This window comes from Hesperophylax consimilis, chromosome 8, assembly GCF_061612785.1.
Source record: "Hesperophylax consimilis isolate HC1 chromosome 8, BYU_Hcon_1.0, whole genome shotgun sequence".
Lineage (NCBI taxonomy): Eukaryota > Metazoa > Arthropoda > Insecta > Trichoptera > Limnephilidae > Hesperophylax > Hesperophylax consimilis.
This window is the reverse complement of record NC_142843.1, coordinates 15,971,221-15,997,886: the sequence shown is the minus strand read 5'-3', so window position 1 is coordinate 15,997,886 and position 26,666 is coordinate 15,971,221. Positions and strand designations below refer to the sequence as shown.

General features: G+C 37.6%; 1 protein-coding gene across 3 annotated transcripts in view; it reads left to right on the top strand.

Moving 5' to 3' along the window:
- The window catches only part of LOC149421624 (uncharacterized), a 304,814-nt gene extending 278,152 nt beyond the window's left edge, over nucleotides 1–26,662 (top strand). For all 3 annotated transcript variants that reach the window (XM_089634946.1, XM_089634947.1, XM_089634948.1), the window contains exons 9-15: nucleotides 7,824–7,980; nucleotides 9,866–10,248; nucleotides 18,535–18,680; nucleotides 20,507–20,776; nucleotides 20,860–23,711; nucleotides 24,306–24,453; nucleotides 25,139–26,662. In XM_089634946.1, coding sequence (XP_089491072.1) covers nucleotides 7,824–7,980; nucleotides 9,866–10,248; nucleotides 18,535–18,680; nucleotides 20,507–20,776; nucleotides 20,860–23,711; nucleotides 24,306–24,453; nucleotides 25,139–25,462 — 4,280 coding nt within the window. In that variant the 3' untranslated portion in view covers nucleotides 25,463–26,662. The remainder of the gene's footprint in view (nucleotides 1–7,823; nucleotides 7,981–9,865; nucleotides 10,249–18,534; nucleotides 18,681–20,506; nucleotides 20,777–20,859; nucleotides 23,712–24,305; nucleotides 24,454–25,138) is intronic.
- The last annotated feature ends 4 nt before the right edge of the window (nucleotides 26,663–26,666 follow it).

The window sequence follows — 26,666 nt, the reverse complement described above, 5'->3', positions numbered from 1 at the left end:
CAACTGGTAAAAAATGCAAATCTGAGATTGCATTAAAAGATATTTTATTTACCGTTATTAATCACAAGAGACAAAATGCGTGGTTAACTTACACTTTAAACATATTATTTGACCATGAGCAAAAAAATATTTCCACCTTGGCCGCTTGCAAAGTTAAGTTTGTCAAGCTGTAGTGAGTAGATACTTATATTAATTTGAAAGTCTGAGTACGAGTATTAATATATGAGTGTGGGCAGTGTGGGCAGTGTGGGCACCCCTGTTATATAAAGAGGAGGATGGGATGGATGCATCGGAGCGCATAATCACCGTCCCCGAGCCGGGGTCCTTGGCCCTCACCGGAATATTCCTTGAGGTCGGCAAATATACTATACAGCCCTATTCTGCTACAATCCATAATCCCACGAGATAAAACCGACTTAATTGAAGATTACGGAGGCTAGAAAACACCTGCTTCTACTACTTGCTATTCAGAAGAATTCAGTAAACGAAAAGGTAGAAAATAGATCAAAGGTTGTGTTGTATTTCTTACGAGGAAACAATCGTGATATAACAGTCGTGACCGACCAAATCAAATAACAAGATATACTAAATCCTTCTAAAATTGTGGACTATTACCAAGGGCCAGTTGAACGATTACAGAATTCGAACAATTCATCAAATTTCAAAGTTAATATTCTAGTTCAGCGATTTTTCATTGAGTGCCATTTTGTTTTACGTTTTACAGATCTTTAATATTAACTTTGAATTTTTCAGATTCTCTGTACTTGTGCACTGTGCGAATTTAAAATTTACCTTAGAAACTAATTTAAATCCAATATATTCCTGTCTTGAATTCTTGGCTTGAAGATTGTAGAATATCCCTCACTCAGGTAAAATGACACAACCGTGATCAATATTTAGATTGCTTTCGTTTTGTAGAACCACGTTTCATGATCAATCCGCTTTTGTGAGATTGTATTTTGGTAATATCTCCTGTATCTATTCAAAATATTAATATTCTGATCTGTTCAGAAATTCCAAAAAGAAAGATTCCACATTTTATGTCTGTCCTCTCAAACTACTTGATTCGCACACATACCATAAACGCAATACCAACATACTTAAAAATGTATTATCATTATTATCTTTTTTATTGATTTGATTTTATAAAATGTAATGTTGTGCCAGGAAAAGTCAGTAAGAATATCGTGAAGTATCACATTTAAACCAAAATGAATGATATCGGCCTAAACCAGTTTATAAAAGTTACAGGAATCTCTCAACTGCGCATACTTACCAAAGAATGGTGTAGTTATAAGTTATAGTAATTGGCATATCGAAATTACAAAATTGTTATTATGTTACATTAAGTATATTCATCGAAATTACAAAATTGTTATTACCTTACATTAAGTATATTCATCGAAATTACAAAATTGTTATTATGTTACATTAAGTATGAATATACTTGACAAATTTATTTTTAATAAAATAGTCGGTATAAAAATCCCCGGAACAAATTCTTAACGCACCATTGAACTAAGAATCTTTGTTTTTAGTTTTTGCTTTCGTTTTTATAATAATATTGTATTTTTAATGCTCTCGTTCATATGGCTTTTTCAATAAAATTTTTGCTTATGGTTATGATAGTTTTACTTGTTCTGTCTTCATTATCTGTGTTTGATATAGTTTTAATTCCGGTTCGTTCAAGAATGCAACATTATAGTTAGAAGTCTTTTTCTTAACAATATTTAATCTTGTCTTATTTTTTACAGTTAATTTAATGAACTCAACTCTTAATAGTAATACTTTGAATATAGTGCGGCTTATTTCCGTCGCGGAGCACAGCTGGAGCTCTGATATCATTTTGCAAATTTAAAAATGTTTAGAAACACAAAGCAGAAAAACTATGCAAATTTCATGATTTTGCTGCTTCAGACTTGACACCATTAAACTCTCTTTAAATATTTCTAAAACTTCGGAAATATTTTAATAATCGTTTAAGTAATTTGTATTCTACCAGAGTTGTGTAACGTCATACAATATCAATAGTTTTTTCTGTATCTCCCGGAATTAGCAAGTAACACTTTTTTTCTGTTTTCATTGAATGTTTTTTGTCATTCTGCCACAATTTTGACACTATTGCATAAACACATTACCTACTCGTTTTTTACACCAATACGCAACTGTCTCTTGTCCCGGTGACTTGTTATTATTTTGAGCTATTTTTTGCGATGCGTGTTCGACCGCTTCTTACCAGCTTTCTTGGAGAATTTACACCGCGACCTTGTCTACCTAATACATGTTATATTATATAGGCTTGCCGCTGATAGTTCCAATATAACTTCTCCCTCTATCTCATGAACGACGCGTGTAATATAAATAGTCCATATTATATGCGCTAGTGCGTGGTATGATGTAAATGGACTCTGGTAATAATATAAAACCGGGTAGTACGCCTTCGCTTAAAATGTAGTAGGCAGTACTACAACATACCTGATATTTATTATTTAGTTAATGCAAGGCCGCATTAATGATTCGTTTGATTTATGGACAGTGTTCTAATCTGTTCAAGATTGCTCCCCACGACAATCTTTTTGGCTCTTGAATGATCTTTTGAAATTGAGAGTCTCTTCGTCTCAATTGGCTAATCCAATTTTAGTGTAAATGATTTATGAGCCGGCGCCGCAGAGTAAGGAAAATCCCCGGAGGAGCAAATCTGTATGATTAGGGCAAATGGAATGGGACAATAAGAGGGGGACGAGGGATGGGACCTGAAGCACACCAGTGCTGGTGGAAACTTACACCCAAAACCAAACCCAAACAAACGCCACTTTTGGTGAATGTTTCGGCAATAATCCGTACCTATTACCTACCTAACTTCACACGTTAATTAAATTAATGGCTGTGTTATAATATATCCTTACTTTTTTATTTTCTTTATTACTTGATTATTATTATGTATATAATATTGTACTAGGTTTATTTTTCTTATAATGTATTATGAACTAAGCTTGTCGATTTGATTGCCCTAAAACGGACATCAGTATAATAATGACTCTATTTAAATATTAAAAAAAATTATTAATGATAATAACTTTGATGATAGCTTGGGTAATAACAGAACTATAGGACTTTCACAGAACTTGAATATTATTTTTGAAATTTGGTGAATTATTCAAATTCTGTGAAACAACCAAATTTTACTTTATAAAGTCATTTAACATTTTTTTCTTTTTGCTCTTCGAATGGAGCAAAATGCCATGGCAAATTTGTCATTTGCAGTGTACCTATATGTGTATAACGACATAAATTGGGATAACTTGACACGAGCCGCGTGAAATGGGACGCAGGATTCGCTTTAGTTCATTTTGATCTATGACCAAAATGATGCATTTTTTAATCAACGAATCACCGCGCATTATCGTCCCTGCGGAGTTTTCTCAAAACAGTTGTTTGTCATTTTGTTTTCCGTTAAAATCTATCTTTATTCGAATGCATACTTAATCAATAATCATTTTCACAGTGGATATATGCTCTTTTGTTTTTGTGCTTTTAATTATTACTATCTTTAATATAATCATTTATTTTATCTGATACTTCATTCATATTTAATCCACCGGGAAAATCGTAACGGCAACGATCCGAGTAACGTTTATCATATTACAGTTAATTAGATTTAATCTTACCGTTTATTGTGAATTAATGGCACTATTCGTATCCGTCCAATAATTTAATCAAACATTCTCAAAACGGTCTGCTCTCATTTTTCATTTCACCGGCCGTTCTATCTTTAGACATTAATGCTTTCTCGTGAATACAATTATCCAATTTAAGCTTTTTCGAGCCACTTAACTTTTAAAAATATTTTTTTTTTGTTATTCTACTTCAATATCATGATTATAGAGTCCTGTTCCTGTGTCCTGTTTCCTGGCAGAAGAGGTTGTAATTTGTAAGGCTCATCTGTGTTTTTGACTTCTAGACCGTCGACGCTAAGCTGTTATTTCATATTAATGTCAAAAACTTACAATTATGTATCTTATAAATTTTAAAATATTGTAGTAAGATGAAGCGTGATGAGTGCAAGCGTTATAAAATGGAGGGAAGAATGATACATGGCTTGCAACACTCGCAATGATTATTTATTAAAGGTTTGACAGTTCTAAAGACAATACATAATAAAATTATAATTAATCAGAAAATTAAATAATACGACTCATTGTAAATTAAGCGTAATACAGGTATTTAAATTGAGCAAAGATTCGAACAGTACAAAATAAATACAAATAATTTATTAATGCTACACGGGACTCTTATAACGGGGGTTAACTTTTAATTGTAATTTTAGAGCGATCTCCACGGATGTAGGTTTTGACTTTTTGAATAAATGGCATACAGAGCTCCGGGCCAATAAGGCCCCTTTCTCTTTCAACATGAGTTTAGAATTGGTTGTACCGTATTTATATTTAAGATTAATAAAAACAGTACCTTACCATTAAAATATTTTAAGTTAAACGGTTTGATACTATAAAATTAGCGGTAAGCATCAGTAATATAATACATAATATACATTAGTAACTTCACGAGGGATTCCTCTACAAACATCTGAGATTTTAGTAATACGTTCATCAGTTCGTATAAAAAAAGTAAAGATTAATTTTCTAGGCCTGCTAGGGCAAATTCGACCGTAGGGCCGTCCATTACACCGGGCCGCGCGTCGCATATTTTTGTGCATGGCTTCTTCACTTGCGTCGTTAAGATTTCGTCTTTTTTTAGGGTATTGTCTCGTCTTTACTGAAATCGAACCATTATTGTCATCCCTTTTTTCATTAGCTCGGTAATCTCAGTCTACGACAGACCCTGTCTCTCCTCTCACAACCTCTTCCTTTGTTTTCTCCATGTATGCCTGAGGCGATCAACTAGACGTCCTGCCTCTAGATTTCCCGATGGAGGTTGTAAGTCGGACTCTTATTGTGTCTCCCGCCACCCTCAAGGTTCTTGTTTCAGCATTGATATTCTCTAAAAATCATTACAGAAAGATAAACTTTCCGTTGTAACGTTTCAGACCCCGACACTCCACCTTTAGGGTATTTTTATATTATCCTCGTAGTCCAAGCTATTTCCTCCAAATATAAAAATGATTAAAGTGAGATAATAATGCGTGCTGGGCGTTCCGCATTATAATAAAAGACTCAATACACGACACGGCTATTTATCTTCGGCCAAACCTGATTTCGGATATTGGTCGTAAATGCCGTAAATGCCAGGCTGTGCAAAAGACCACGCTCTTTTTCAATTGGGTGTTGTTAAACTTTAAAAAATAAATAATAACAGTATTTTTAGTTACTTCACTTAATTTGAGTTTTGCCTCGAAATGTTAAGTGTAATGTATTATCTGAACCATCGTAACTTGATATTGGTCCAATTTGCAAACTTAAAGTGATTCTACCATCTTTCCTATCATATCATAAGTACAGAAGTTTTAGAAAGGTCAACATTATTATTTGTCAAGAGATTGTATATTCTCCGGAGTTTGAGAACGTGATATTTAAAATACTGAATATACCACCAACATTAATACATTGGCTTAGCCGAGATTTGGATTAAAAGATATGTACAGTGCTTGGACCAATTCTTTTCACCATATATGTTAACGACATTTTTTTTCAACCACTACATGGCCAAATTACTTCGTATGCCGACGACACAGTTCTAATAATAAGCGAAAAAACTTGGGAAAACGTAATACTTAAAGCCACTCAAGACATAAATACTCGAATTTCTTCGACATTAATTTACTATCACTAAATAGCGATAAAACATATGTAATTCCATTTGCAATACACACAAAAGACATCCCTAAAAATTTTAACATTATCATTCATGACAATTCCAAAATACATAATAAAAATTACTGTCTCCAAAACTGCACAATACTAAAAAACACAAACACAATCAAATATCTAGGAGTAATTATCAATAAAAATTTGAATTGGAAGGAACAAATATGTCAAATTGTAAAAAAATCAGAAAACTGATATATGTATTTTTAAGAATCAGAAATTTTTTGTCTTTAAAAAACCTATATTTAATATATTATGCCTTGGTCCGATCAACTCTACAATATGGTATCATTAGTTGGGGATCCACATACAAAACTAACCTTACTCCAATAGAAGTGATACAAAGGTTAATAATTAAAATAATATTACGAAAACCTTCCGATTACCCAACGGATCGATTATTCGAAGAATTTCAAGTGCCTTCATTTAAAGATCTTTATACTAAAAATGCATTAATTCAAATCATAAAAGAAAAAGACAAGTATCAATTTCTAACTGAAAACCGTACTCGACTTAAATATATTTTTCCATGCCCAAAATTAAACACTTCCTTTGCACAAAATTATTACACTTACCGAGCAAGAATTTTCTTCAATCGACTACCTGAAGAAATGAGAAACATTAATGATAACATCCAAATAATAAACACTGTGAAAAAATATTTTAAAGACAAACTTACAAAAAATAAAAATGTTTCCAATTGAATTAATCTTAAGAATAACTCACTTCAAATAAGTTTAAAATAATTTTATTTTTAATTACTTATTGTAATAAAACAATGTACACTCCTCTTCCAGCCACAAGCTAATGCTTCTATGGAAGAGGAGTCTTTAAATATTTGATCATATATTGTAACAAATAAACAAAAATGTACTTATATAATAAATAAATATAATTAAAAAAAAAAAAAAATATATATATATATAAAGCGTCTGATGTCGTGGTGAAATGACATTGCAAACTAAAAAAGTTGATTTTATACCTCACCGTTCGAGGGTTTTTGCTTGCAGACAAACAGATTTCAGCTAAGGGAGATCCAATTTGTAAAATTCGAACGAAATCACGCACTCCTTATGCAGATGGTGACACGGTTGAAATTCCCGCTCTACACAGGCCGCCTGTTTTGGTATTATGCAAAAAAAACATGGCCAAAATGCAAGTTTTATTTTATTTTGTGAATTTCAGACAAAAAAAAATGTTTTCTGATCATGATCTAAAAGTAAAGAACTTAATTTGGCCCAATACAATTAAATCAAATACGAAAAGGGGTTTGTAAGTACGAGATTATACACTTAGAAGCATTTTTTATAGGCCTGGTAATTTATTTTTTTCTAGGCTTATAAAAAGACTTGGATGAAGTGAATCTTTGGATGAAGTAAAGACCTCATCTGAGTCAATTTTATCAAGTTCTTTTCGGTTTCACTGAAATTACTACTCTTTCGTTGATAGCACTCGGCACCCGACTAATTTAAATTTGAACCGTGACTCACGCCAGTAATTCAACCGCCAGCATAATATTGTTATGTACCTACTCGAAATAATTTATTCATATGTAAATATCGTCTTAGCAGAAGAGGTGGTAACAATATTTTCGTGCCATTCATGTTTTTAAGATTCCCATACAACGTTGCCGTTTTAAAGATTTGCTTTTTATCCACCCCGGTTTAGCAAAAGATGTCCATAATTTTATGAAGATTTTTTTACATTATTCAAAGGTCAACTGTTTTATGTATATGTTCTTTTAATTTGTATTTTATACATTTCTCTGACAGTAAAATGATCATAGCATCAATACGTAGGTAGGTACACATATTCAATGATAATTGCATGTAAGTGCGCAACAGGCAGGGTATTATTCGCATCAGTGATAGGTTGCTGATGGTGATAGCATATCTTCATATTATTTTATAAATAACTATACAACGAAAACGTTTAACTGAAAATGACAAGTTGTTTTGAATGGACGATTGGTTTCAATGAATGCTTGTTTTGTTGTTGCAGATGACATCAAGAAGGTAGCTGAGCATCTGGTGCACACAGCAAAGGTCAAGGATTCATTTGATAACATCTCGGTGGTAGTGATCTTCCTACAGGACCCGCACAAACTCGCGCAGAAGGCGACGTGGCTGCTCAAAAAGTTTGCTACGATGGACGCCAGGTAAACCAACAATTTATTCTCACATCCTGTAGGAGTGAATGTGATAATCATCTTATATCTTTACATGGGTGTCATAAATAGATGCAGATGTGAACATTCTTACTCCATTCTCCTTGGTTTTAACACGGCATCTCAAGATACTTCTATAGTCTAAGAAGATTCTTTTTGAGATTTGTTAGTTTTTATTCACCCGCTGCAAAGATTTTATCAACCTCTCTGTCACATTTTCAGTGCAACTTGACAATGTCTATGTTTGTAAGTTATTTAGTAGATTTTGTTTTAGTGCATGTAGTAAGGTTGGAGTTGTATGAATCGTGTTGGATAACGCAGGTTTGTCTGTCGTTGTGTGCTGGACAGTAAATAATAATATCCTGTTAGATTAAATGCCATACGCTTCGATAACCGGCGCTTAATCCACATTATATCATTTAACAATCTCCTCAATCAACTGCGTCATTATAATTGACAACGTAAATATTGCAATCAGAATAAAATCAATAAGGTTAATATATTCCACTGGATGAAGAAATCATTCAATGCAAATGTAACATGAAATTACTTATTTGCGTAGTTTCTCGTTTGCTAAAATATCATTATAGCTGTCATGCCTCTTTCATCCGACTAGCGTTGCATAAACCGCAGGCAATTGAAATAATATCTACCAGAACAAGGTTGGAGTATGAAATTTTCTATACTTTACTTCAATATCGAGTTTCCTTCTGGAATAAGGCAATGGCGGTCGGCCAAAAGTAGTTTCGGATAAAGAGCACTTTCGAAGCCAAAAGTATGTGCTCGGCAGTCAAAGTTCGATTTTTCGATTGTTCTACTTTTATTTTAACTGGTTCAATACAAGATAACCGGCAATGCATCCCAAAATAATAAATTCTCGACCGGCATCTGGATCTATATCATGACTCCTCCTACACAACACCAAAAGGTCTTGTGAGAACTGAAACAAATCGATCACCTCGCACAATCATAATAAAATCTCCGCAGTTCAAATATGGCTCGCTGTGTTCACCGGTAACGATTCGACCTTGGTTCTCATAACCTCTAGTTCTTAATTAAATATACGCAACGACCACACGAGTCCCGGCACTATAATATCGAACATAACATTCGCCCACAAAATTGCACAGGGTTCCAAATCTAGTGTTCATTCTTGAAAAGGTCCTTCAAACTCTATTCTTGTCAAACAACATTTATGTAGACAATCTAACTGAGATTTGCAGATGTTTTGCGTGCCGAATGGTCGAAAGAGCTTGAAGACTCGACTAGAACAGGTACTGCCAGTATCCGTCTGTTTTTACTTGCACGGAATACTGCCTTTCTTTGACATTATTATTTTTTTCTTAGCTTTTCAAAAATGCCCGTTATGATTGTCGGAATGTGATAATAATAATGACTGTCTGCATGTTTGCTCCAGAATATAACTTGCTTACCGTCTTTCTAATTACTAATTTCTTGTCATCATCGCCACAATGTTCATGGATGAGTGTAATTACCATTACTATTACATCTTGATTCTGGTAAGATAATCAAATTTTGTATAATTCTGTAACTTTTCAATTTCGGATTATTTTACCTGTCGGTGTTGCTTTGTGGATTCATTATTGGGTACTTATGCTAATTATTATGATGTCATTTAAATTATCTGTGGACAATAATAAGTATCGCCAAGTCATAATATTTTGTAACTATTATTAGATAAATGAAGGATGCTTATTACACTAGGTATGGAGAGAGCTTCACAATAATGGATGTTAGAAGAATGCGGAACCATCGACGTTATTGCTATTGCTTCTCTCCCCGAACACGTTGTTCAAATTCCACGACTCCAAATTGACCGCTTTACTCTTTACTGATCAGACCTTGAAACTTTCAGTTTCGATAACACGGGCGGCGCCCAGACGAACCGGTTCCACGTGAACCCCAACAGCCAGGACGCGCCATTCTCCAAGGACGGGCTCCTCTTCGAACTGGACGGCTTCAAGAAGCAGAACGGCTCCGAACCAGAAGATCCCTTCTTCGCGGAGGATCGCCCCACCAACGGGAAGAGATCCTCCGATCACTTCGAAGAAGAGGAAGACATGGACGACGAAGACGATGAAGACCTGGGACCAGAGACGGATGTGGACGCAGCCGACGAGGTGCTGATGTCCCCCAGCCTGGCGGCGGCCAGAGCCCTGCTGCTGGCTGGGGCCGACGAGGAACAGGACACCAGACAGGAGACTCCCACGCCGCTCGCTGAAGCTGAAGGTCAAACAGGTGAGCCTGTCTTACTTTAATGACTCTTATTACCGAGTTGATATTTCATGCATTGTTGTCGGTCTCACGCATTTACACGCGATTCTTCACATTGTCCTCGTATCATAGTTCTTTCCACATTACACCTGATCCTGGTCATACCTTTCTTCAAGAAAGAGGTGAAAGTAGTGACAACGGAACACCCACATACGTGAAATCTAAAACTAAATTCTGGTTTCACGTATAGGTTAGGTAAATTTTTTTTTCTTGGTCTAAGGTTTAAGTTTTCTCGTCTTTTATCAGCAAGTCCTTTCCATCGGCGCTTACATTATGAAGAATTTACAAAAATGACCTAGGTATTGATTTCCTGCGCGTGCACCGCTGCTGTAGAATGCACGTACACAATTTCAGGACGCCAGAGCAGGATGGCTGGGAGAGAATCTGGGCCGTCCGGTCACTAGCCTAGCTTCTAGACGCAGCCACATATAGGCCAGTGCAATTAGCGCCAAAAAGGGGGTCGCGATCGAAGTAATTCCGGTAGTCCCAATTTTTTTATATGTTATATAAACTGATCCCCTGATGTAAAATCTGATTTTCCGACCTTGGCGCACCTGTGCTCGCGCCGCCATTTTGAAAAAACTGGCCAAAATCGGGCCAAAATCTAGTTTTTCCCAAATATCTCATTTCCAATGCAAATTTCGGCTAAAGTATCTTCACAAGTATAATAGAACATAAAATAACCTACAACTTTTGTTAAAAAAATTTCTTCTATCTCTAATAGGTACCGAGGTAGAAAGTCGTAAAGGTGCGTATATTTTTGAAAAAACAAGTTTTTTGCGCGACTAAGTTTGGTTTTTTATAAATACCTCGTTTCCAGTGGAATTTCATGAAAATTTTATTGATACCAATTATGTAGAACATAAAATTTCAAAAAAGCTGTGCCGTTTTTATGTTTATATAGTTTTTTACCGATATAAAGAATAAACAAATCTAGGTAGGTACGCACAGAAAATCTATCACGGTTTATTATCACGTTATTAGATTTTTTTTTGCATTTTTAAATACAAACATCTATAAATTTACTAGAGGGTACTTCGGTATGGGGGGGCTACCCCCCACCCTTCTACTCCTCCCCTCCGGTTCCCTTCAGTTGCCGCATGTCACGTCTTGAGCCTGGAGCGGAGCTTGACAGCGTCAGTGTCACAGCAGCGTTCAGTTCGAAATGATTCAGTGCAATCGAGTATGAAAGATTTACAAAAGAGGGCTACTTTACGATCCGACGGTCTCATAAATTTTGGTCAGGGATTTGGTCTGACATGACCATCGAACAAACTCTGATGAGATCGATGAAAACATCTGGAGGTTTGACCCAAGGACGGGGAATCACAGACAGTTCCATCCTTCGTTGGACTGCTGGATTCGTTTATCTGCATAACATTTGTGAGGGTATCGAGTCATTTTGTGGGATTGAATCAGGAACGTCAGAGCAACATGTAGAGATGAGGCCTGCAAGAATTAAGAGGGATGATCGAGACGTTCAAACTCTCATTGATTGGTTTGCTTGCCATGAACCATTTCCTAAAACAAACGTGATTATGTCTATTAGCAGTGGCACAATCGGGGATAGCAAAGTCACTTGTCACATGGCTGAAAAGATGGGGAAATTAGCTATGTCTAAAGTTATCAACAAGAACTTTGGAAACCTACACTTAAAACGTAATGATGCAATAGTTTCTCTTGCGGCGGTGACCAGCAGTGTCAAAAATCAGGGTGTGACTATGTCAATAGATCCATTAATGCTATTCCATCGTATGTGTATTGCCAAAAAGTCTGAAAGTGAACTTAAATAATATTTTCAATATGAACTCTCTCCTGTACCATTGTCTCTTTTCTCAGAAGAAGGCATGCGCAAAAGAACGAAGTCTATATTTTATTCATCATTAAACCCTCTACCAAATAATACAGAACTGGGAAGCAGTAAAATACAGGTAATTGATGGAGGATATTTACTGCACAAAGTTGTATGGGGCTCGTGCTCAACCTTTTTCAGTAATTTTCCAGCAATATGTCAGATATGTACAAAATCACTATGGATCCAATGCAGTAGTGGTATTCGATGGATACCCAGATTCTATGGAAAAGAAAAGCACTAAAGGGGTGGAAAGAGCACGGCGTGCCAGAGTTACAACTTCTGCTGAAGTTTTGTTTTTTGAAAGCATGCACCCACAAGTGCCACAGGAAAAGTTTCTGGGAAATGAGAAGAACAAGTCTCGTTTTATTTCCCTACTCAGAACCTCATTTGCACGATCCCACATAACGACAGTACAAGCTGAAGAGGATGCTGACGTTCTCATAGTGAACACAGCAAATTCGTTGTCATCTCAACATGATGTAGTCATAATCGGATATTGATCTGCTGGTACTCCTCACAGCTCTCTCACCTCTCAACGTATATTACCAAAAAGTTCTAACGCGTTGTACTCGAAAAAATGTTTTAAACACATTGAAATAGTTGAAAACATTTTATTACTTCATGCCATAAGTGGTTGCGATACAACTGGAGCTCCGTTCGGTCAAGGCAAACACAAATTTTGTAATATTCTTCTCAAGAACCACTCAGTGAATGAACTTGTTCGTGTATTTCAAGACCCAAAAGCAAAGACAGAAACAATCACTTTGGCTGCCGAACAACTATTTGCACTTTTGTATGGCGGCAACGAGAAATCATATTTGGAAAATTTAAGGTACATCATTTTCGTCAAAGGAGTAAAAAAGAACAAATTCAATTTATCCAGGCTACCACCCACCAAAGATGCAGTCCAACAAAACGCTTCAAGAACATACTTGCAAGTGCAGACTTGGCTTGATCACGATAAAGATCCGACTGAATGGGGGTGGAAAAAGGATGCTGTTGGGTTACTTACTCCAGTAACAATGTTGAAGGAAGCTGCACCTCAGGCCTTGCTGAACTTCATATCATGTCAATGTAAAAAAGGTTGCGCTGGAAAGTGTACCTGCAGAAAGTCGGGTTTGAAATGTTCCCTACTCTGCATTCATTGCAATGGCAACTCCTGCGCGAATGCTGTAGAAGCCTTCGTTGATGACGATGACAGGAATATGATGACCCAGTCGCCACAAATTTGGGTGATAAGACAGATGAAGAAGCTATTCAGGGCCAGAAGTAAGAAACTATAGTCAAGGGCTCGTACTTCTGTCTAAACTGATCTACCATTAATTTTATTTTTTGTTATGCTGACAACTTAACTAATAAAGAAAAGAATGTCAATAAATGTTAATTTTACGAAAATACCATTTTTTTATCTTTTTTATGTACCTTATCATCTTAATTGTATGTTGTGATTACGTTGATAGGCATGTCAGACCAAGCTGCGAGCACAAATGTAGTGGCTTGGCCTATTTTAGTGGTCTTCCCATTGGGAATGTATGGCGACCGATATGCTGAAATAGTCTATCTACTATATTTATAGCTAGGTCTGACACAGGCATGACGATTGTTGTCAACGTATATGTTCTTAAAACAATAATTGTTAAAGAAAAATAAAATCAAGGAATGCCAAGTTTAAAACACCTAACCTCAGTTTCAATTTTTGGCCTGGTTTTGGTGGATTAGAGTTTGGATACGTAATAGAGATAAAAAATATAAATTATATACCTATTTCTTTAACGAAATTTTATTTTCTACAAAATTATTATAAATAAATTTTTCACAAAATTGTACTGGAAACGAGGTATTTATAAAAAACCAAACCTAGTCGCGCAAAAAACTTGTTTTTTCAAAAATATACTCATCTTTACGACTTTCTACCTCGGTACCTATTAGAGATAGAAGAAATTTTTATTAACAAAAGTTGTAGGTTATTTTATGTTATATTATACTTGTTAAGATACTTTAGCCAAAATTGGCATTGGAAATGAGATATTTGGGAAAAACTAGATTTTGGCCCGATTTCGGCCAGTTTTTTCAAAATGGCGGCGCGAGCACAGGTGCGCCAAGGTCGGAAAATCAGATTTTACATCAGGGGATCAGTTTATATAACATATAAAAAAATTGGGACTACCGGAATTACTTCGATCGCGAATCGCTAATTGCACTGGCCTAATAGCCATCCTAGCCTATATTGCCGACGAATCAATAACTAGGTCTAGGTAGGCACTCCTTACATGAAGAACAATCCACCCGAAAATTGCGCAATTTTTAAAATGTGCATAGCGTAGATACGTAACTACTATTTAGGTACATACAGCCTCGATGTTTAAAGTTGAGTTAGGGAGAAACGGATGCGTAAGTAATTAGGTGCCTTTATTGCACAATTTTTACATTCGTCATTAAACAAAACAATAAACAATGTTATCGAGGCCTTTGATACAGTAACATTATTATTTATACGTACTAGGTACTGCTGGTTTATGTTTACCAATTATTATTGAATGTTGCTTTAGCTTTCAGGTGCCTCTATTGGATTTCCTATATAAAATTAATATTACATTTCGTACCATAAATTAGAATCTTGTACAGGTGATATAATCAAATATTTCTATAATTTATATAGCATTTCCCCTGTACAAAAGAAGGCAATAGCGCCAAACAGCGATGTAAATGACTGTTCTGGCGGTAGGTACTAGTTGGGTGTACTAGCTGGCTGGCGACTGGTGCGCGCGCCGGCCGCCACAGACAGCTGCGTTGCCGGCGGCCGCCTCAGTCGCTCGACGGAAGCTTCTGTGTTGTGTCATGTGTTGTGTTTTCATGCGTTCTCATCTGTGTACTCATTAAGCCGGCAGTGAAATTCTACCGTTTTAAGTTATTTAAATTTAGTGATTTTACTACATTAATCCTTCTAAAGTGACCATATTCAAAATCCCAGTTTCTGCATCCAAAATAATGGTTCGTAACTCCGTCTATATTTCATCTCCGTCTATGTACGCTGGTGTGAAGTTATTTTAGGGTTTATTATGCACCGCTCCAAAAATAGACTTATTTCCAATGAATGGCAAAGCATGAGGTATGCTTTATTTTACCGGCGGTCCTCTTTTGTCACTTTTACCGGAGTGCATCGCCATTTTATCGGGGCGCTATAGCACATTGAAAAAGTAAAGTTGCCGAAATATTTTGCAACTTGTCTAGACGGGTCCGCACGACATGGCGTTACCGCCTGCTTATTTACTTCGAAATGCACACAAGTTGCGCAAAGTAAAGTACTCTCGTATGTTTGTATATCAGCTATTTAAATTATTACTGATTTATTGCAACAAAAACTTTCTTTTATCAAAAGTTCACAGCTTTCGAGAACTTTTTGTCAGCTGTCAAATGCGTGCGAACGAACCCCTCCTTCAACCGCTCGAGTTGCACTTTTTTTCACTGCCTAATCTAAATGCGCAATTGATTCATTTTTCACAGTTTATAAGCATTTTCCGTGTACCGAACACTCTCCGTTACATTCTATTGTTTTATATAAATATATAACACCTGTTGGCATTATAATCATGTTCGCTACGAATAAATAAGTTACGCGAGTTTTGCATTTATGTGTTTTATGGCTGTATGGTGTGTTAAAGTAGAATGGTAAATGTTACAGTTAAGATAAAGATCTGATATAACAACGCGCAAGAAGTGTGCAATGTGTCAAAAAGGCGTGTCCTCTCCCGTTCTTGCTCCCCTTGTGAAAGATAAATCACCCCGACTGCAGATGGGGAAAACCAAAACCTATGATTAATCCAATAAACTTCAGGAACATTCTCATTCCGGTTTTGTACTTCTATTAACAATTGAATAGTGTTATTCTAAGCACGTAATTGTTTTAAATGGACCCCTTCTAGGTGTGGAGAATTCATAAAGGTATAATGTAATGGCACACCTTTTTCGTACGCTGAACTCGTAAGAATTCACCGGAAATCTTCGTGAAAGTCGACTTGCTGCATTCTGAATATTGAAATAATATCCAATCCTAGCTTGTTTTTAATTTATCTTCAGTAAATTGTGTCTTATCAATCACTTTGATGATAATTTAGTAAATACAGATTGTATGTGAAATGTCACTCATAAATAATTATGGCTGATTTTTTTACTGATTAGCCCATTATTTGTAAATAATATATGCCCTACAATTTTTATTCAGTAGAAATAATTTCGTTGAAAACTTCGTAATCAGACATTAAATCACCATTATTCTGACCAAGTACACACTTAATTGATAAGCTCTCACTATCAGAGCTCTATTTTTAAAGAATTTCTCATAATTTTATTAGATCATCACAATTATTAGATGTTTAAATTTAATGTTTATTTTTCTTATTTAACATATTTTTACTATAATTATTACTCTTTTATCACATATATTTGTTATCTGAGGCAGCAGAAACTCTTAAATAAGTCATAAGTGGAGACAGTTTGTTCTGTGTAGAATGACTAGGTCAAGACAATTGTATTCAGCTTGCAAGCACATTTCCACTATGAGCTGTGGAGCTTTGAAATAGCAATTTAACTCTCAAAAACAAGACTCCGTATGATTTCGTTTGATTCTGAATGTTACACTCCATGGTGGATTGTCTTAACCTGCTGCTGATGTGAATTCATGAAATTTTACTGCTGACCTTATGTCTGGGAGACTCCATTCTTATTTTCTTTCAAATCATACAAGATTATAAACTAACAAGAATAAGATAACAATACAATATATTTATTTTTTTCTGCAAGACTTGACAAACACAAGAATATTTTTACATGGTTTACTAAAGTAATCATAGCTACTTTCTTTTCGATTCATTACAATAATAAACTAACATTTATAAGCATCTAATAATGCATTTATCATTTAAAAATACTAAAAAACACAATGTGTGAATCTGACTAATTTTAGTAGAAATCCACCGTGCAATAAAATGAAAATTTAACTGCTGACCTTAGGTCTGGTGCACTCCATTGTTATTTTATCTTATATCATACAAGATAATCAACTAATATTATATATTGTCACTGCCAGCAGGTTCCAAACCTAACACCTCTTCTTCTTTTCCGTTCTCCGGATGATTTCGGCCCCAAAAACTGCAAAATTTTTTCCTTAATATCTCAAACACTGACGTGGAGTCTATACAATACTATTAGTATAACATTACAACTGATCTGAAGTCTGTCTGTCACCACACAATAGAAAAACATATCTGCAGATGTGGAGATATGTTTTTGTCAGACTGTTCTATGATACGACACTAGTACTGACCTTAGGTCTGTGATACTCTGTCATCCCTCAGCCGGACACGCTATTGACACCACCGCTGTTCAATCGCTCAACGGATACTGAATTATATACAGTCGAAAGCTAGGAAGGTACTGAAAGAGACAGCAACATCTGTCGAAACAGTGCATTGTTACAACGGTTATTGTACGCGTGGAATATGAGACTCAGTAGAGCAGTAGTCAACTGTAGAAGGTTAATACAAATTATAGATTACTTTAAAAAGGTGTTGAAACTTGGATGAAGCTTGCTAAAACTACATAGAGATATTAGGTGTAACTAACACCGATTTACAATGATTATGCACATAATTATAAAACAAGTTTCGGATTAAGTTATCTTTACAAATAAATACTATCATTGATGCTTATCAAACATTCATTGAAAAATTGGAAAGCAGTAGGAAATTTACTTTTGTTTGGCATTAATTTTTCTTTATCGTTGACTCAACATTATTTGTTTTTCACAACGTGCACAGCTAGGATTTGTATTAACTTCTCGAAAAAGTTATCTGTTAAAAGAACACAGAGATAAATAACATATACAGAGGATTTAGCATCGATATGTGAGAATATTGTGAGGCAAATAGAATGACAGGAAGAGATGTGATAGTGGAAAGTCAGGTGATCCCGGCCATTTCAAAAAGATGTTTCAATTCTGAATGGAAGACTTGAGGGTGATAATTAAATGTATTAATTTAGAGCACTAAGGTTGACCTGTTAAGGCATACCAAATGACGTAAGTTACACTAGGCAGCTTCGGAAATGGTAAGGCTCTGTGTCGTCCATTGCCAACTTTGCAATGGATTAATCAATGTCTTTTTATTGTAAATTGATATTTAGTACGATAACCGGAAGAACATGATTTTTGCATACATTTTAATATTTCTGTAATTAACATTAATCATACCCTCAACCTCGGGAAGAAGTAATGCGCTAATAAACACACTATTGGATGTTGTCAAATGTATAGAAAATATAATCATTTGTATAGTTTTGCATTTAAGTACATTTGTTGAATTGTTGTTTGTTACTAACAGCTGTGTTTCCATTTCCAGTTTTTGATGCAGCGCTGGTGGACAATGTAGGTGAGAGTGGCGGTGAGGACTCTGAAGACGAAGACGAGTGGAACTACTTCAAGGGGGACAAGAAGGACGACGCCAGCCCTCAGCTTCCCGCTGCAGACACGGAGCCTCTTCAACAGGTATGGTCCATACCCCAATCAATTGATCCCTGCCAATCAATAAACCAATCCCTTTCAAGCAATCATCCAATACCTGTAGAAACATCCATTCCTGCAGGGTTTATACCCAATAATGTTTACATAGTAGGTTCAATATCCTTTCCAAGCAATCAACCAACACCTATAGAACCATCCATTCCTGCAGGGTTTATACCCGATAGTATTTACATAGTAGGTTCAATATCCTTTTCAAGCAATCAACCAATACCTGTAGAACCATCCATTCTTGTAGGGTTTATACCCAATAATGTTCACATAGATGGTTTAATATCCCAATCAATCTATCAACCAACCAATCCCTTTAGAACCAACCATTCCTGTTAGGTACAACATACCGAGCAATAATGTTTATACTACAGTTGGCTCGCTGCCAAAAGTCCTCGGGCACAAAACTATATCACCAAAAATGGCATACCTCGCTTGTGGTACTGTGAGAATGAATATACGTACATATGTATTATAAAAAACATCCATTCCCGCAGGGTTTATACCCAATAGTGTTAACATAGTAGGTTCAATATCCTTTTCAAGCAATCGACCAATACCTGTAGAACCATCCATTCTTGCAGGGTTTATACCCAATAATGTTCACATAGATGGTTCAATATCCCAATCAATCTATCAACCAACCAATCCCTTTAGAATCAACCATTCCTGCTATACATACCCAGCAATAATGTTTATATTATAGTTGGCTCGCTGCCAAAAGTACTCGGGCACAAAACTATATCACCAAAAATGGCATACCTCGCTTGTGGCACTGTGAGAATGAATATATGTACATTTGTATTATAAAAAACATTTGTGAGAAGCTTTTGATAGAATGACCCAATTTTAAAATAACTTCAGTGCTTTATAAAATACCAATTGCACAGTGTAGTGGTTGGAATATTTTTTTGAGTATTATGTCAGCGCCCTTGACGTGATTTTTCACAAAAACGGCGCTCTACAAATTATCCAATTATTATTATTTATTATTATTATTATTGTTATTACCTAATTTGTTTTTTACTCAACATTTTGACTATGGCTTTTTTAATGTCGAAAGTTAAAAATGATTTTTCATTAAATTAAAAATGCGGGTTAAAAAGATTTACGAAAAAGTTATTTGGTGACTTCACAACACGTCGAATTAACTTTTAAAATATATCAATAAAATGATTTGTAAGTGATGATGTTATTACTGTAACTTGTCTATTTGTTAAGACTTGACATTAAAAGTTGCACATTCTAAATTTACTAGTGAAGTAATTTACACATTGGTAACAATATTATAATTTCAATTTGGGAGGCGGGTTTGGATACCGTCGTCCTGGTCACCCTGAGTGGTTGCCTATGTTTGGTGATTTAGCGGGGGTGCTCGGTTTCATCGGGTGGGGTGTGTTCAGGACGCGCCCGCCCACCGGGTGCTTGGCGTGCGGGATCGGGAGAGGCTGGTTTAAGGAGACCCTTTGACCTCTCCAACTGGTCTCTGGTGAAATTACTTTCCTCACGGCCTCCTAAGAAATTTACTTAAAATTAACCACTGGATGTGTCATCTTTGCGACTCAAGATATCCAATTTCTACATTGATCAATAAATCGTGATAATTTAATTTACTTACTAAATTATTAACAGAAGTTTCTGTGTGAAGTACTATGCGGAATGAAGGTCATAAATTCATTAATTTTTATATTTTACTGAATTTTTGGCATGATAAAAAAATGATTTGAATATATTAACATTTCTGTGAATTGCTCAAATACTAGCAAGTAATGTTATGTGTGTGTATGTATGTTGTCGTTTAGAACTTGCTGTGTGACCTGGAGGACGCCATGAACTCCCCGCTGAACCCCGAGGCGCCGCCCTTCGTGCCCGTGAGCCCCACCCGCGCCGAGCCCAGCGCCCTACCCCCGCACCTGCTGGCCGAGGAGGTGGTGGCGCAGTCACCGCAGAAGCCCGTGCCCATGGATGACATCAGTGTGCCCGAGCCCGGAGACTTTGACAACGAGGTCTCAACGCGCCTGCACGACCTTGGCAATGCTGATGAATACCTCAATGGACATTCCCACATTAGTGTAAGACATAAATGTTGTTATTTAACAGTTATTATTGGTTGCTTTTGATTGTTTTGCTGATTTTTATTATTTTCTCTTTGCAGACATTCATGTCCTCTCAGGAGAACCTGAAAGAAACCCTTCATGGAAATGAAAAGCAGCAGAGTGGATTAGACTTTGGCGACAATGATACGATCGATCACGTGAATTCTACAAAGGAGGTTGTTAACCTGGCCGAATTCGATAGGGTACAAAAAGATACCACCGACTTCTGCGATATCCAGGTGGCCTTCACTCCCCATACCAACCAGGCCTTCGAGGATGAAGGAATAGATGAAGAATTATACGAAAGACTGAAAAATAAGGAACGGGATCCCATGAGCATGTCCTTCTACCAGGAGAAAGATGAAGACACCAGCGAAGTGCAGCACAATCCCTTTGATCTGAATGCTGTACAAACACTGCCCAACGATAGTGATGAGGACTTCAGTAATGACCAGCCTCTGCCTGATAACTCTGTTCAAGCCATGATGTGCGGAATCAACCCATTCATGGACAAGCAAGAAGATCAATCCGATGTGACTTCTCATGAAATTCACGCTGCTATTTCAGACCTCGACAATGCAGTTACAAACGAACCCGATTCTATTGATATTGATTTCCACAAGGAAGCCAGTCCTCTGATTTCCGAAAAGGCCGATGCAGAAGCGGAAGATGTGCACGAGCCAAACAGCGATATCAGCCAATTGAGCGAACCCAGCGAACAAGAGGAAGAACACAAAGACTTATTGTGTCCTGATGAGGTTGAGACAGCAGTCAGTCAAGATTCAGCATTTTCTGCAGAGGTTTCCTCTCCCATCGAGGCTGAGGGAGACCTGTGTCATATTTCCAAGCATTCAGCTTTGTCTCCAGAACCATTTGAGGCATCTGAAGAATATTTGGCCAAGTCCCCTGAGCCGGTTGCTCTCTCTCCTGAGCCAGCTACCCTCTCTCCTGAGCCGCTTGCCCTCTCTCCTGAGCCAGTCCTCTCTCCTGAACTGGTTGCCCTATCTCCTGAGCCGACTGTCCTCTCTCCTGAGCCAGTTGCGCTCTCTCCTGAGCCAGCACTCTGTCCCGAGCCAGTCCTCTCTCCTGAGCCAGTGGCCCTCTCTCCTGAGCCAGCCATCTCTCCCGAGCCAGTGGCTCTCTCTCCAGAGCCAGCACTCTGTCCCGAGCCAGTCCTCTCTCCTGAGCCGATAGCCCTCTCTCCCGAACCATCTGCCCTTTCTCCCGAGCCTGTTGCTCAATTCTCTGTACCCATTTCACAATCTCCAGAGCCAAGAATGGAATCCCCAGAACCTAGAGTTCTTTCTCCAGAGCTTCGTGCTCAGTCTCCTGAGCCTGAAGTTGAATTTAGCTGTGAGCCCCCTCAGAGCCAAACCCCAGAACCCACAGAAATCCTTTCTGAACTTTTGGAACATTCCTCAGAAGTTTTGGCACTTTCTCCTGAGCCTGTTGCCCAGTCACCCATTCCTCCAGTGCTGTCACCTGAACCCGTCCTCAGCCCTGCTGCCTTGTCTCCTGAACCTCAGGAGAGTCGGGAAGTATCTGAAGCATACCACCTGCCCGTATCACACTCACCACCGGAACACAAAGAGTACCGAGCATATTCCCCTGAACCAGAATCCCAGGAATATGAAACGGAAGAACGTGAAAATTTGTTTGTGTGCAATTTTGCAAATGATGCTGTTTCTAATGTTTTTGATGCCCCTGAAAAAAATGATGACACCCTTCTTAACTTCCAGGCTCCCGTGGAACAAGTATGCGAATTTGTTGAGTCTAGCGTAGTGGAGAATGTTAAGAATCTCAATGAGTTCACAGCTGATGAAGTCTGCAAACCTTTAATCGAGGCTGAAGAACAAGTGCAACAGTTGCTCCCAGTATCTGAAGACTTTATTCCCACAGCTGAGTTGACCCAAAATGTTAGCTTCAATGACTCAAATGTCGTTGACTACAGTTTTGAGGCTGCTGAAAAAGAGGCAAACCAATTTATTGATCATGGTCACTTTGTGGATGAAGTGGAAGTGGAGAAATCGACCTATGCTAATGAATCTACCACAAATGTCACATCTGAAAAATCTTTCAATGATGTGTTTACTGGCCCAACTGATGATATGATCAACGACATTGTTTCTGCCCCATCAGATCACTTCATCCATGAAGAAGTCTCTCACGATTTGCTCAATGGACTTGAATCTGGTCCCATTGAAGCCGTAATTGACGATATCATCTCTGTACCAACTGAGCACTTAACAAATGGAGATATCAAATCACCCTCAGAGGAGGTTTCAGCTCCTTCAGAAGACAGTGTGATTACTCCCCTAGCTATTTCTGCCGCCGTAGTCACTGCCGTAGCCGCCACAGCAGCTGCTGTAGTCGCTTCAGAAGACAAAAAATTACCTCCCAAAGCCAAACCTACCACAGTCAAGAAAGCACCAACCGCAAACAAAACTGCCGTATCTCCAACTAAACCTACAGCTCCCAAGGCTACAACTCTATCTGCTGCCAAAAAACCTTTGTCCCTGAGTGCAAAACCTACCAGCGCTCCCATCAAGTCTACCCTGGCTCCTAAACTTACAGCTGCCAAGCCGAAGACAGCCCTGTCCGCCACTTCCCCCACAGCTAAACCACCAGTATCCAAGACTCTGTCAGCTCCCAGGCCCAAGTTGCCAGCGGCTGCACCCAAACCAGCCCCAGTGGCTGAGAAGAAACCCTTGACTAACGGGGAAGTGAAGAGAGAGCCCATCAGGAGGCCCGTGCCCGGAGCCGCCCCCGTCAGGGCGACCCCTGCTCCCAAGCCCCTGGCCGCCCCTAAAGCCGCCGCCCCCAGACTGTCAGCTGCACGCCCCGCTACCACTCCTCGCCCGGCCCCCGCTGCTGCTGCGCCTGCTAAACCCAGACCCACTCCTATTACCAGGTAATTGTTCTTTCTGTTTAGATGTAAAAACATTGCAGTCATGCAGACATACTGAATAACAATGGATAGGAAAAGGGTTTTTAATTTCATTAACCGTTAGAGTGCCAAAAAAATTCATACAGTTGCTTGCAAAATGCCACCAAAAAAACATTATTTTTTATGAAACTATATATTTTTTTACAACCCCATAAATTCTTTGAATTTTCAAGGATTTCGATGATTTTTTCGGTGTTTTATTAAAGAATATTGGTTTAGAATCACGCGGAGGAGGATCCCGAAGTCCAGGCGTTTCGAAAAAAATGAGAATTTTACGTACCGACGTACGCGCGAATCAGAACACGACTGACGCAATCGAAGGAAATCGACGATCGGCAATCTTCGTTAAAACACGAATCGACGATTGGCATTCAAACGGTTAAATGCGACTTTAGTTAATAAACTTCTGCCATTTGTATTTGCACATTTTTCCCCTGTGGTCATTAGGAAGAGAAAGAGTATGGCATCTTGCTTTCATATTTAGATGTTCCTTGTTATTAATTAATCATTCCCATGCATGCAATCTGGAGGCTTATGGATGTATTTCTTTGTTTGCAGGGCCCCGATTAGCAAGGTCAGCGTGGGAGCCGCTCGTCCCACCCCAGCCGCCGACAAGTTGGCCAAGGAGACCACCAACAAGCAGCTCTCCGCTCGTCCCACGCCCGCTCCTCGCACCGCTATCTCCTCCACCAGGACAGACATCAAGGTAAACAACCAACCTTTATGTTCACTTTTCACCATCCATAACTATTAAAAAGGAAGGAAGTACGTCAGTTAACTAGTTCGACCCATCCAACTACTAGCCGAGGATCTTACCCACATGGCTATTGACCATCTCAAAATGATTGATTTTGAGCTCTTATTTAATGATTTAGATCATTTTTATTATTATTTATAAAGTTCAGCTAGTTAGCAGCTACTGGATCTTTGTACAAGTCTCTAAATCAGTGACACATAACTCGCAGCATGTGTGCGGCCCCGAAATTTCTCTGAGTTTGTTTGATTTAGTCAATTCCAAAGATATCTTGTCATTTACATACAATAAAACCCATTCATTAGAAATTTTCCTGCGATGCCCAACATCTTAAAATCGAATCCCAAAGCCAAGGTGTAAGCTGCCGTGCTCAGGCCGAATGACACTGGAGAACAGTGTCACGAACGGTGCCTCCGAGATGCAAGGTCACATCTCGGAGTTTTAGGACTTTATTCCAGCACTCAGGGCTCTGCTGGGATAAATCTTTTATGTCCCTAGGTACTCATGGGACCAAAAATGAACCATTCAAACAAAGCTCAGCTTTGATAAATAAAAAGGAAACCGAAAAGTGCAATTGATCCTTTAGAATTTGTATGTAGGTACTGGATTTAATAATGTGATGTTTTGTGATTTGTAGAGCACATCCAAACCCATAACGAAAACGACAACGACCACATCAGTAACGAAGACAAACATCTCTCCCATCAAGAGGCCTGCCAGCGCCACCACCAAGACCACCCTCACCAAGACCACCACCAGCGCCACAAAGACGGCGGTGAAGAGTGTGACCAAGGTGACAGAGAAGCTCAACGGCTCGCTGGAGAAGTCCATTAAGGAGATGAAGCAGGACTTTAATGACCTCAACGGGAGCCCGCTCATCACGGATCTTCCCCTGAAGGATAGCTCTCCACAGCAAGTGGACAACTCCTTGCTTCCCATTATCGATGCCGCCGCAGACTGAACCGTAATATGACCAAATAGTATTTTCACCTTGGAGAGTTGGCGAGAGAAAAAATCAAATATCCGGTTTATGTTATATATGTATTGTTTCTTGATTTGTTATAGTTTTAAGAATGTTGTATCCTTTAGAATGGTATAACATTTGAGTAAAGGATTAGTTGTACCACATCTGAATGACATTTTAATATTTGACTATACAATGATACGCCACAATGTGTATGTTTGTGTGCGAGTGCTTCTGGGAATGTAACAAAAGTCTGAATCGGCGGGATGGAAAGAGTTGTGATTTAGTTATCTTTTATTTGAATATGGCTGTTTCCTTGATTTTACATTTTACATGTTGTACGATGGTCCAAGCATCAGAAGTAACGCAGGACTTAGGTTAGATGTAAACTATAATTGAACTGAATGTTTGCCAGTTGCGAGTTAGTGCACTATAGGAACTGTGGAACGTGTGGTTTTGTATCTTTATGTGAATGGTATTGTTAAAATTCCTCGGCTTAACGGCTTATTATTAAATATACAAATATTTTTAACGAAATGTCTAATTCTTATTTAGGAAGAACATAATTCACTACTTATGCGCCTTAATAATTGTTTAAGTTGCGGTTGTTTTTTTTTTATTAGAGTTAAAAATATGAAATGAAAATATAAAATTTTATCCTATTTAGTTTTACTTTTAAGTTTTAATCGCTGGTCGCCCCGAGCCCCATGCCGGGAAGACGTCGCTTGGTTCGTAATAATTTTAGAATTAAAATTCATACGCTGCCTCTAATAACTACATTTAAGGGGTAATGGACACTTTCTCATATATTCACAGTATGTACTTTCTATTCTCTCGTACACACACTACACTACTACACTGCAAATTGGTAACTGTATGTGTAAATAGATAAGTTGACCATTTTACCAACTCTGCCTAAAGTATAGTTTGTTGAGGTGCTATCGTGCTATATGAAGCTGAGCCCACAGCGGAGTTATTATTGCATACGATTACGTGTATCCTGTTATAATAAATACATATTACGGTGCACTCTGAATAATTAGTCAAAATATTTACTCTAAACTTTTCAACTTACGGATATTGAACAAAATAAACGTTTTTTATAATGTGTCTACTATTATTGCTAGCAATTATTTCAGCTGTCCTAATTTATTACTTTTTGTATTATTATTATTTAATAAAAAAACATGAAAAACATTTT